Here is a 13782-nt window from a genome sequence, read left to right as displayed (position 1 = left end):
GGAATTGAATCCCATGACCTTGCTGTTGCAAACACCAAACTTTACTGTTTGAGAAATAAGAAATGCAGTGAGGTTAAAGTGTGTGACCAGCGCTGATCTGTACCTGAACACTCATGATCACAACGCCTGAGACGCTCGTTAATAGCGACTGTAACGAGGCCCAGAAGATGATGTGCTCACGACTGTCCAGCGTCACTTCACAGCATATTTATGACACTCGTACACTGAGAACTTCTGTTCAGGTGAAGAACTAGACAATCCTTCAACACTTTCTTCCTTAAGTTATTAATCATCACATAGCAAACGAGATAAAGTGAGATTAAAGAATTGATCGGAGAGACATTATTCACTCGTATGAGGTGAGAGACTGTCACAATGTAGCGACATCGCATCAATAATGCAAATCACTCGGTTATAAACACTCCCATTTGTAAATGAGCAGGAGTGTGAAAGCGTATGAAATGTAATTCATTACAATACTGTGATTTGTTCATTCATTCCACCTTAAATCGGCTCCAGTCAGTCAGGCTACTAATCAGACGTGGCAGCGTTAATAAGAACGTGTAATTATGAGCTCTAGAGTAATTTCGTGCTTTGTAACTTTGAATCATTTCTTCAACAAATAAAACTGGCATTTAAAAATAAGAGCTTTATATATAATATATATTCCACACATGCATATATCACACAGTGCTGCACTTCTTCAAACCACATGAAACATTTTAAAGCAACATCAGTTGTATGTTGTACAATAAAACGTCAACATCTGCTGAAGTAAAACATAAGCGCATATTTGTGAATATAATCATTTATTTACTCTAGAATGATGCAAGAAATGTACACATCTTTGTCTCAAGGTATAAAATTTTTTCTTAAATAAGCAGTTTTTCATTCATACGTTTGTAAATGTATTAATTATTTGTTACAAACCCTGAAGAGAGCAGATCCCGTACGACCAACAACAACAAAAACAAGAGTAAAAATAGTTTGCATTACAAATCCAGCCACGGTAACCTGATTTGACGTGAGGAAGTATTGCTTTGCATTTGTCCATATAAAAGCTGTATTTTCTTTCTAGTGACTTATGTCTGACACAAAATAAGCATTGTTCTCAATTATATATAGATATGTACATCAAAATATATGCTCTAGTTGAAAAAGGCCTTGGTTGAAGCTATCTGTAATGGGTTATGAAAGTGTGCTTGGTTCAGCTGCTGTTGACGCAGACTGATGACATCATTTCCAGGACATCCACGTGACTCCAGTGCACAAAGAAATCTGGAAAATAAATGATAATTCACCATCAATGGAAGTGCAACTCAAGCAAACTAAGTTAGTAGATGCTCTTTGATTTTCTGAACAAAAATAGCCATTTTTCAGATCTCATGACCAGTAGGTGGCGCTGTTCCCAAATTTCGCAGGTTCCCTCAGATAAGTGTCCTAAGTTCAGTTTTGAAAGATTAAAGTACTGCCAAAATATTGCAGTTAATTTCTAGCTTTTGTTTCTAGAAAAAAGGGTTCAAAAGAAAAATGTTTGAACTGGTGCTGGCGCTACAGAGTTTTTCCTAGAGACCCCAAAGTTGGTCCGATTAATATTCAGAACCAAGTGTGCTGCACTGCGCAAAGAAATCTGGAAAATAAATGATAATTTAGAATCAGTAATTATGCAACTTAAGTTAATTGATGCTCTCAGTTTATATTAAATTATGAACAAAAATAGCACATTATCATGACCAGTAGGTGGCAGTGTTCCCAAATTTGGTGTGTACCCTCAGATCACGGTGCTGATGAAGTGTAAAGTTTCGTTTTAATAGATTCAAGTATTGCCAAAATATAGAAAGGTTTTTGAACTGGTGGTGGCGCTATAGAGTTGGCCTTAGAGACTCCAAAGTTGGTCAGATTATGATTCAGGACCATATGTGCTTCAGTGCTCAAAGAAATCTGGAAAATAAATATTAATTCAGCATTAATTAATGTGCAACTCATGTAAAGTAAGTTCATGTATGAACTCTGATTTTAAGTTTTGAACAAAAATAGTAATTTTTCATGACCAGTAGGTGGTGCTGTTCCGAAACTTGGCATGTACCCTCAGATCATGGTGCTGATTAAGTGCACCAAGTTTTGTTTTGATAGATTAAAGTATTGCCAAAATATAACAGCTAATTTCTAGCTTTTGTTTCTAGAACAAAAGATTCAAAAGTTATAACCCCCCAAAAATGCATTTTTGAACTGGTGGTGGCACTATAGAGTTGATCCGTTACTATTCAGGATCAAGTGTGCTTCTGAGCTCAAATAAATCTGGAAAATACATGTAAATTCAGCATCAATGAATGTGCAACTCATGCAAACTAAGTTAATAGATTCTCTCTGATTTTAAGTTTCAAACAAAAATAGCCATTTTTCATGACCAGTAGGTGGCGCTGTTCCGAAATTCGGTACATACCTTAAGAGCATAGTGCTGATGAAGTGTACCAAGTTTTGTTCCAATAGTTTAAAGTATTGCCAAAATATAGCATCTAATGTAATTTTAGGTCAACATCATTAAGTTCAAATCATCATAACTTTGGAACACAAAGGCATATCTAAATTCTGTTCATTGTTCATTCTGTTCTGGTCATTAATTAATTATCAATAAATGAACAACCCATGTTAACCCAAGTTAGTTAGTACTCTGTGAGCATTCAACAGCTACACTGGACTGACCAATCCCAACACAAGTACCTGCTTTATAATATGCAATAAAACTCTGGAATGTCCTCAGGTCAACTTATAATGAGATAAACCTTACGCTTTTATAAAACATTCAGACGGGATCCTGCTGTCAGATGGAAAGATCACAGTGCAGACGTTAAAACGCCCTCAGAGATTCACACAGATCAATAACGGCTGCAGAGGAAAACACACTCGACACAAACGAGTGAAACAGGTGAAATGAGGCACAGACGGAGATGGGATATACAAACTAATATTCAGGGTCAATAGAAGCTGAACAGCATTTATAAAAGCTCCATCGACAAAATATATTCACTTAAAGCCAAGTATACAAGATATAGCAAATCTTGGCTGTCTGAATGTTTGTCTGAAAATGTAATTATATTATTGCCCAGCTCTGACCTGAAGATATTATAAACATTTTCATCATGATTTTCTGTAAAGCTGCTTTGAAACAATGTGCGTAGTGGAAAACACATTCGACTTGAAATTTTGAATTTTTAATATTTTTCCACACACACATTTACAGTAACACACTTGCATGCTTTTGAAATAATGTGTTTTTAATGTTTATCACAGTGAAATAAAGCAACGCGCCATTGTAAACATGATTTCTGCTTGTAAAACTCATTTTCTATAGAGCTTTAAGTCATTCTGTACAGCAAGCTGCCATATTCAATTATAAATAAATGACACTTTTATCCCTGTGTGGATGTTTTCTGTAGTAATTTCGCCTAATACAGGAAACATATTTACAAGCACAATTAAACCTAATCATCATAAAAAGTGTTTTTAATCACATCAGGAAACAAACTATCATGCATGCGCAGAGGAAATGTGACGTGTAAATGTACATAAATATCAATGCTTTTAAGTTCTAATGCGGGTCCATCAGAGAAATAAAGAGACGTGTACCATCAATCCACGAGCCGCGCGGGTAATTTGCATCTTCATTAGCAGAAGCTTTTCACTTACGCCGAGATTTCAGGATAAAGGGGGTAATTAACACAAACTGCCCCACAATTTAAGAGTTTGTGTGAAGCATTAATTAAACATTCACGGCACAACACACACAGAGCGTTTCGGAGATGAAAACAGCTTGCTTCATATTATACAGCAGCTAGTTTGGTCAATGCAGTGATCCAGTTCACCTTAGTTTACACGACATCCATATTTTAGGTAGTTCTCATCACGCTGACTTATGTTCAAGTATTCGTTTCCCTAATAAGTTTGGTTTTAGATTAGTCATTTGATGATGGGGTGTGGCATAATGATTGACAGCTGTGATATTGAATGAGTCTGCAGGAGCTGAAGTGTGGGCGGGACCTCAGGCTCCAAATGACGTCATCAGCGTTGACCGTTTCTGGGATATTTTGGCTCCAATTTACAATAGTGGAACATCTTTTTTTACAGTCTATTGAAGAAACTAGAGACTTGAGCTGATGTTATACAGTGAATACAGTCTATAAACACACTATATACACACACACAATCTCATATCTGACAGTCTAAATGTGTCTTTTTTAAAACACACGGCTGAACACAAATAATAAAGAGTAATAAAGCAATTTAAAGAAATTCAACACAGGTGATGCGTTCTGGGAAATGAAGGGTTCTTCCACACCGATCTACAAAAGTTCATTTAATCAATATGATGAAATAATACATACAATAAATACAAAAATCTCTAAGTGGCATTTCAAATATAACTTCAACTTTCAAACAAGTCTTTGTCAAACCAACATGTAAAGTTCATCTTGACAAACTTTGCTTTCTCAGGTAAAAAAATACAGTTCTATGCATTTCTTAGTAACACTTTACAATTACATCCTATTAACATCAGTTAATGCATTAAGTAATAAATAATAAAACAAAATGTTCTTATTTTTGTTAGTTCACAGTGCATTAATTAAAGTTAAATGTAGAACTTTTTATTTAAAAAATGCATTATTAAATGTTGAGATTAACATGAACAAATGCTGTGTAAGTTTTGTTCATTCTTAGTTCATGTTAACTAATGCGAACACATGAAACCTTATTGTGAAGTAACAGTGATTTCTCCGCCTGACTCTGAATCCTCCAACACGCGTGTCTAAACATGTTGTAATTAGAAGTCAGCGAATGAAGCGACGCTCTGCCAGCAATTAACCGATAAAACATTAATATCAGAGCAATTATGAGAAAGAATGATTTAATGCTCCATCCGACGTGCCGACAGCAGATACCAAACCATCAGCCGACTTTCACACGCAATCTGGAATTTGGAGAAATCCAACTAATTCTGAGCATATTTATTTCCTCCCACATTTTCCTCATTAAACCTGGCAAAAATGCAGCCAATTCAAGAAGACAGAAATGCTGTTTCTAAATGATGTGAGACGAGCCACTCGCATAAAAAACAAGCCAGTTTATTTTAGTATCACTGAGAAACTATTATTGTTTTCATCAAAGTTTCCATTTTCTTGTTTTGATCATTTCTTGAGGTTTTTTTATAAGCCTGAAACTGATTCATTTAGTTTTAGTTATTTTAGTACTTAATATGAAACCAAGTGAAAATAAGAAAATAGATAAAATAAGTTTTTTTTTAAAAATTGGAAACACTTTTTAATAGCAAAATTCACATGCATGAAGTGATAAAAAAAAAAATCTTATTTGAGGAAATGTACACTGCATTGAAGGCGTAACGTTTTGTCATGTTTGTTAACCCTTGTGCATCAAAAAAAAAAAAAGTTACACAAATGGACAAATGTCCAAAAACTGTCATAAAAATATGATTTATTAATATTTTTTCCACTTTCACTGATGTCAATTTTTTAACCAGCATCTGTTCTATCCATAGATACCAAACATTCATTAATTTTAAGAACTGTAACCCTTTAAATGCTGGTTTGTTTGCATAATGCCATGGGTGTTTTTTAATGAAAAAATTAAAAATAGTATTTTAAACTAAATGCTAAGCAGAATTTTTTTTCTTTGCTTATTAGATTCTTGGGTCTGTCAATGAAGAACAACAACATTAATTTTGAGGCATTTATATTTTTTTATGTAGTGTCAGATTTTTTTTACAAAAACTAACACTTAGGTCCATAATGGACAAACATGTCCATGCCAAAAAACTGTCATAGAAATATTATACATTAATATTTTTTTCCACTTTCACTGACTGTATTTTTATCAGCATCTCTTCTATTCATAATTACCCAACATGCATTCATTTTCAGAATTTCAACGCTTTAGAAATCGGTTTCCTTACATCCTCGGCTTCTAATGCACCTGTGTGCTCACTCTGAAAAGCTTCCTCTGCTGAGTAACGTCTCTTCAAACAATGAAATGATCAACCCCTCAAGCACCACATATTTACAGGTTTGGCTGTGAGGACACCTGTGTGAACTCAAACTTTGTCTAAAATCTCCCAGACTAAACAATCAGCATTTTCTTGTGGTGAAAACTAAAACAATGTGTTTAGGGGCTTCTGAACTTCTACTTCAAATTCAAGTGCACCTTTTATCTCCGTACAAAAACAATAACAAGTGAAAAAGTGCAATCAAGGGTTAAGATGCGTGTTTGGGTGAAAAAGAAAAACCTCAAAGCTCATTAACTTTCTTTGACTTTTTTCACATGGCCCTACACATGACCCTATGACCCTGCCAAGGGTGCGACTCATACATGGAGTGGGATTTTTGATTGCCAGTATGATATAATTTCTTTCAAACTAATTACACACATTAAATTTTCAGTAAACACATGCAAACTACACTCTGACATCCTTACCAACACACCCACACAATTATAGCTGCATTATTTTTCAAATTAACTCTATAATATGCATAAGCAGAAAACACAAATAAAGCGAGTATTTCTTTTATATGCCAAATTTGAAAATATGGCACAATCTAGTAAAAATGTAAAATTTGAAGCCTTGCTGATAGAATGATTTGCAAATATTGTATCATTTTATAGTCAAATGTCCCTGGGTTAAAAAATTGCAGTTTTAATGGGTTTCAATGTGGATTTTTGTCCTTAAGGTCGTGAGTGAGAGTATTCTTTTGTACGGAGGGTAGGAAATGAGGGTAAAATATTAAAATTACAATAAAAAAACACCTGAGCCAAAATTCATGTAGTTGGCATTAACAAAGGCACACTTATAACAAAAAACAAAACTGAAATGGACAAAAATGTCCATAAGGTCGCACAAGGGTTAATTCAATCAAATTTTATTGAATCAATATTTAGTACATCAGGTTAAACCGTTGTTGTAAATGTTGTTTATGATTTTCTATCTATTTATTTACTGTTTAGTTCATCATCATCAAACTACATGAAAATGAGAAAACAGCTGAAAATAAAGAAATAATTGGCAACACTTTACAATAAGGTCCCGTTAGTTAGTGCATTAACTAATATTAATTTACAATGAGCAATGCATTTGTTACACTATTTATTAGTCTTTGTTAAAATAAGTTCATAAAAATATAACTGTTAAATATTATAATAATAGATACAACTTTTAAATGTATTAATGTATTAGTAAATGTTGAAATTAACATAAACTAAGATTAATAATTGCTTAATTACTTAATTACTTTATTGTGAAATCACCTTATTTCATCTCAGTTTACGTATTGGCCTATTATATTTAAAGTTATGTTTTTTTTTATAGTTTTGTTAATTATAATAACCCTGCAAAACGCATGAGAAAAAGCTTCATATGAACGACCCGTCCTCATCTACATACACAAATCGAACCAAACAAACAGACGAAAGTGAGTGAATGTGTGAAAACGGGCCTGTTCCTCATTTGGATGAAAGGAAACATCCTCTCGATACGGCGGACAGACTCATTTATCTTAGAAACACACCATGTGACCCGCCTGTGGAATTAATGCAAATGCTATTGGTTTCTGCGCTCTTGCTAATTTGTATTTAAATTGTGTTTTGTGTCAGGGAAGCTCGTCTGCATTCACATCTGAAGCGGCGCGGCCGTCACCTCATAAACAAATTAAATCCCATTGAGAAATAAACAACATTTCAACATCAATTCACCGACACACGCCCAGGGTGAAGCAGAACTTCAGCAAACATAGAAGATGCGTAACATCTGACCTTCATCCGTGCGATCATGGGAAATATATATATATGACATCACGAGCTCATTAGCATTCACATGCAGCGGTCATCCAATCGTAAAAGAGGTCAGCTGCATGCATAAGTACATCTTAAAGGCACAGTACAGGTCAGAGAATCAGTGGAAATCATGTTTTTGGTGCAAGAAACCCAACTAACACTATCAGAGGCCATTCCCATTAAAAACACGAGACACAGGGCACTGGAAGAAAAAAATGTTTGCTCTCACGACGAATTAAAATAAAGATGTCTAAGTGAAAAATAAAAGCTTTTGTTAATTCCACCCACCGGCCTGTCTGATATTTTAGATATTGGATTGCTCAGAGAGAGGAAGAGCTCACTGAAGCAGTGAATGCAAAGCAGTCGAACTGATTATTCAAGAAAGCGTGTTTCTGTCGACGTACATCCATCTCACAGCGCATCAGCATTCAGAAGGAGCCGGACGGGATCTTCGACGCTGCTGGAATGGAATACGGTTAAACGACACACGGGTGGAATGAGGGAGTATTAACTATTAATTCCCTTTAAGGAGGAATCAGTGGAGGATGATGATGAAGAGGTGAGCGAGGAGGACGAGGATGAAGTGATGTGACTCTCTTCACCCGCGTCTTAATGAGGCCTTGAATATTTCATGGCAGCGAGACACACTTCTGCACGTTCCCATCATCACCGCCAACTCTCCACAATCATCGGACACGCGCTCGGATTATTGAGGGCGGGGTGTTATCATTAACATGCATGTGCTGCAGTAATGCTTGTGATGAAATAATAAATTCCCAAAGACTGTAAACAGGGCTCCAAAAACAACCACTGAATCCTGATTGACAGGGTGTAGTGTTCACTGAGAAGACAGGAAACCAGTTCACTTCTCCTGACAAAATGTGTGCAGCGTCATCACACAGAAATCTGAAGCAGCACAACTGTTTTCAACACTGATAATAATTAGAAATGTTTCTTGAGCAGCAAATCATCATATCAGAATGATTTCTGAAGGATCATGTGACACTGAAGACTGGAGTAATGATGCTGAAAATCACAGGAATAAATTACACTTTACTATATATTCACATAGAAAACAGCTGATTTACATTGTAATATTATTTAGTGATTTTTACAATATTTTTAATTAAGTAAATTCCGCTTTGATCACAGGAATAAATTACATTTTATTATATATTTACATAGAGATCCAGCTGTTTTAAATTGTAATAATATTTTGTGATTTTTACTGCAATTTTAATTAAATTAATTCAGCTTTGATCACAGGAATAAATTACATTTTACTATATATTCACATAGAAAACAGTTGTTTTACATTGTAATATTATTTAGTGATTTTTACAGTATAATTTTTACATAATTTTACTGTATTGAGCAAATACATTCAGCCTTGGTGAGCAAAAACATTTAAAAAAATCTTAAATAACACAAACTTTTGACCGCCACAGAAAATAATAATAAAATATATAATATAATATAATATAATATAATATAATATAATATAATATAATATAATATAATATAATATAATATAATATAATATAATATAATATAATATAATATAATACCAAACTTTCATTTAATTTATTTTTAATAAATTTAAATTACATACTTTCATTTAAAGTTATTGTTAATGTTATTAATGCACATTTTAATTTCTAAAGAACTGTCTGTTTTTGACATTTAATATGAAAATAAACATAATTTGGTTAAATTAGATGTGTCTTTTAACGTATTTAATATTAATCACGATAGTTGCATTGTAACAGCCACGTTTCATTCTGATTGCCCAATGCATTGTTCTCATCATGCTAAAACACTTAATAAAAGGAAAGAAATGGAAGAAAAGCACAAAGATATGGACCAAAAATATGTTTCACTTTTGATGTGAATATATTAATGAGACAGAGATCTAAAATGTCTTCCGTCACGTCCTGTAAAACACTGAAGTAAAATTGTGTTTTGTTCAGACGCCGTGTTCCTCACCTGCCGGATCTCTACGCCGCTCTGCCCTCCATGTCCCGGGTGGATTCGGCGGCCCGTGCCAAAGTGTCTGCCATCAGTGCCTCTTCCAGACTGCGCCGGGCCTGATGGACCTTCAGCTCCTGCTCCCTGAGGAAGAGGATAAAAGAAGGATGAAGTCAAAACACAAAAGCAGCCTGACGGTCTTTGACCTCGCTTTATCTGCTCTTACCTGCGCCTCGCCTCCCCCTCCGGCCTGTCAATCAACCTACAATCCGTCTCTCACCTCTCATAACCCCTACCCACAATTCCCACAAGCCGTCGCTCCTCTGTCTCCCTTAACCCTTAAACACACACACCTCGACCCGGGACGCCTCACTTCCCTCCCCCTCGTTCATTTGATCGAGTCAGACATCAACCTTAGTGTTCCTCAGTCGAATCATTAACAATATAACAAGAAAACAATAACAACATTAAAAGAATGCATGTTTTCTAATTAAATGCGACCCGAGGAATGTAAGAGTGCAAGTTGATCTAATAAATGAATCTCAACCAGTGCAGTTCACCTTTATTCCTCAAGGCGGCAGTGTCTGAGACACAATGATGATGTTTCACTCACAATCACAGCAGGCATTAAACAACACGATCAGCAGCAAAACTCACTGGAGTTTTTTATGATTTACAGGAGAGCAAGTATTTTATCAGAGTCATTAGTGATGGTGGATCTGCTGAAGAAGCTGTCAGCGATCAAAATACTGATTCTGAAGAAGTACTGACGAAGATCATTTTGAGAATATGATTGAAATGGCGAATATGAGCCAGATGCTGATGATGACAGTGATGACGGGAAAAACATCTGCTCAATTTGAACCCTTCCAAGCTCCAAAAGGAAACAAAATATGCTTTATTTTATACTTTTGTAATAGATATTAAAATATCAGGAGAGTTTTATACTATTGCGGCAGTTAGAGATCCATCCGTGTTAGAAATAGATCCGAATATGATTCAGAAACATTCATGCATTTCAGGGTTAAAATGCTCATATTTAAATTTTAGTTACATTTTTAGTGAGTTTGCTATGTGCGTTTGTTATTTTTATTTCATTTTTAGTTTGTATTTAATTCCAGTGAGTAATTTTAGTGCTTCAACTAAGTCATTTCAGTAAGTTTCCAAAGCAAAATTTCTATTTTTCACTTCATTTTTGATTCATCATTTAATTTTTTTAGTTTAATGTTTAGTAATTTTGTCATGTTCTTTTGTCATTTTTACCATTTAGGTTTAAATTATTTTGTTCAGTTTAAGTTTTCCATGAGTATTTAAGTTCTTAACTTATTTCAGTCAATACCCAAGATAACATTTCTAATTTTTGTTTACTTTTTAAAAAAAATTTTGTAATAATTTTGCTATATGCTTTGTTTTGTCTTATTTTTACTATTTCGGCTCAATTTGCAATTGTTTCAGTTTTAGATATTTATTTATTTATTTTTAGGGTAAAACTTTAATTTGATGGTCCACTTTACACATTCTGCTAACTCTCTATAAGTAACTCAACAACTACATCTCAGTAGACTGTCAGATTCAGGTTTGAGTTCGTAGAATAAGTTGACATGTAGTTGCATTTTTTAATCTATTATTCATATTTTTTACTTTATTTTCAGCTTTATTTAAATTTGAAATGTTTATAATAGTTTTAGTTGATAATAATAACTCTGATGTGGTTCAATGTTGTTTGGTTCCCAATGCTCTTCAGAACATCAGTCTCCAACCTGTCAATCACCTCTCATCACCCCTACCCATGATTCCCGCAGACCGTCTTTCCTCAGTCCTCCCTATAGGCGCATTTTGTGTGGAAAAGCGTATTTTCCGTGCTCTTTTGAGATTGAGGAGTTGGAGTTTGATGTACGACGTTGACACACTGTCTGTCTGGGCAGGAAGCTCAGAGCGCATGGAAGCCAGTCCCAGAATGCATTTTGACATGAAAAACAAACAAGAGAAAAACTCCAGTATCTAAAACGGCTCATATCTAATTAAAAATGAAACCAACAACACTTTGCTATGTCAGCGGCGTCGCTCGGGTTCACAGATCAGCCGACGCTGGCATCATTTCATGAAATCGAGATGCAAAACGCATCAAAAATAATGTTTTTAACATCACAGCCATGAGCTCATGAACATATTCACACATTAACACCTACAGTTTCAGCAGCTCAACTCGCCCTGATGAACGGCAGTGTGAACTAAACTGTTACACACAGCTCATTTACATAAAGACGTCTTAAAGGTACAGCATGAAATCAGCCTAAATGTTATTTTAGTATTATTTATATGTTTTTATAGTTTTAATTAATTTTTTGAATTAGCTTGAATTTTTTGTTATGTGCATTTGTCATTTTTATTAGCTGTCATTTTTACTATTTCAGTTTTTATTTATTTTGAGTGGGTAATTTTAGTGCTTCAACTTCATGAGGCAACTTTGGTTTAGTTCAATTTTTATCTGTTATTTAATTTAATTTTTTTTTTTTTTTCAGCTTTATTGGATCCTGATGGGATCCAATGTTGTTTGCTTCCCAATATTCTTCAGAATATCATATTTTGTGTCCCATAAAAGACAGAAATACAGGTTTGTAATGACATGAGGATGAGTAAATGCTGACAGAATGATCATTTTTTGGCTGAACTGTCCCTTTAAATGTAAAGGTCAGAGAGGAAGATGAAATTGATGCATTTTGACTTGCATTTATAAGTGGCATTCAGGGAATATATAAGTGCAATATGTTGCTGTACTGGAATCAGGCCTGTGATCGGGTGTCAGGATGATGCCGCTGTCATCAAACGCTTATAAAGTAAGAACAAACATCCGACATTAGCTGCAGGCAATTCAACCACATAATAATCCACAACACACACACACACACACACACACACACACACTCTCTCTAATGGAAGCTTGTTTGTCGCTCTGCTCATGGTTCCCTCTCATATAACTCAGCATTACCATCAGAACCATTACGAGACACAGAGGAAGGAACAAGCGCTTGCTGCATGTGTCCTGAATCCTAATGATCCGAGCGTGAACTCGCTGACATTCCTGCATCTCCATCAGCGTGAGTCTGAATGCGACAGAACCCAAGAACTGACACAGTGCATCTCTCTATATATATAAAGGCAAAAATAAAGCAGATAATTACTGCAGTCTCGTCCACTCGGGATGGCGGATGCTAATTTTAACCTCTGGGTTTTTTCCTGGGCTGAAATCTCTCAGGCCTTTCCTTGCTCTAATCGTCGCTGGCAAGCGGCCGCGCAGCTCTAATGTGTGTGTGCTCTGTGTTACGCGTGTGTGTCTGCTGCCATCTTGTGTTTTCGGCTGGAAAACTATGTGGTGAACTGTTAGGAGAGATCTTTACATTTCCAGCAATATTTCAGTATAGGAAACATATCTATGTTTTAACAGTATTAGATCTATTAATAGACATGAATGAGAACGACTGAATCAGAACCAGAACCGCTCACAACACTGACACTGACCAACTGCATCTCAAATAACAGCAGAAGAAATATCACCATTTAAAACTAATTAATATTACCAAGTCGATTTCAACAATATATGAAGAAATTGTTTTTAAAGCATAAATGGAAACTGCATTTTATTAATTATTTGAAAGTTAAATATTCTTAAACCAGAAACTCTGTTTAAATGATGTTCATGTATATTTTAAAGATTTAAAATTCATACATTTTCATACACAATCATACACTCACAGCAGCCTAAAACTAAAAAAAAAAAAAGTTTCTTTTAACATAAACTGTTAACTTCTAACCACCCATAAAAAACAAACATTATATTATATTATATTAATATTATATATATCTATATGTATATCTATATCTATCTATATCTATATCTATCTCTCTCTCTCTCTACATATATATATACACATATATACATATATAGACATATATACATATATACACATATATATATAT

The 13782-nt window shown here is 34.6% G+C and overlaps 1 protein-coding gene across 1 annotated transcript in view; it reads right to left on the bottom strand.

The window, feature by feature from the left end:
• Window positions 1-668: 668 nt before the first annotated feature.
• mbd2 (methyl-CpG binding domain protein 2) overlaps window positions 669-13782 on the bottom strand; it is a 50129-nt gene continuing 37015 nt past the window's right edge. Inside the window, exons 6-7 of the mRNA XM_067408341.1 lie at window positions 9823-9948; window positions 669-1278 (exon numbers count right to left, since the gene is read on the bottom strand). Of these exons, the coding sequence (XP_067264442.1) occupies window positions 9834-9948 (115 nt within the window). The 3' untranslated portion in view covers window positions 669-1278; window positions 9823-9833. The remainder of the gene's footprint in view (window positions 1279-9822; window positions 9949-13782) is intronic.

Source organism: Chanodichthys erythropterus, chromosome 13 (genome assembly GCF_024489055.1).
Source record: "Chanodichthys erythropterus isolate Z2021 chromosome 13, ASM2448905v1, whole genome shotgun sequence".
Lineage (NCBI taxonomy): Eukaryota > Metazoa > Chordata > Actinopteri > Cypriniformes > Xenocyprididae > Chanodichthys > Chanodichthys erythropterus.
Note: the sequence above shows the minus strand (reverse complement) of the source record. Positions and strands in the feature narration are given on the sequence as shown.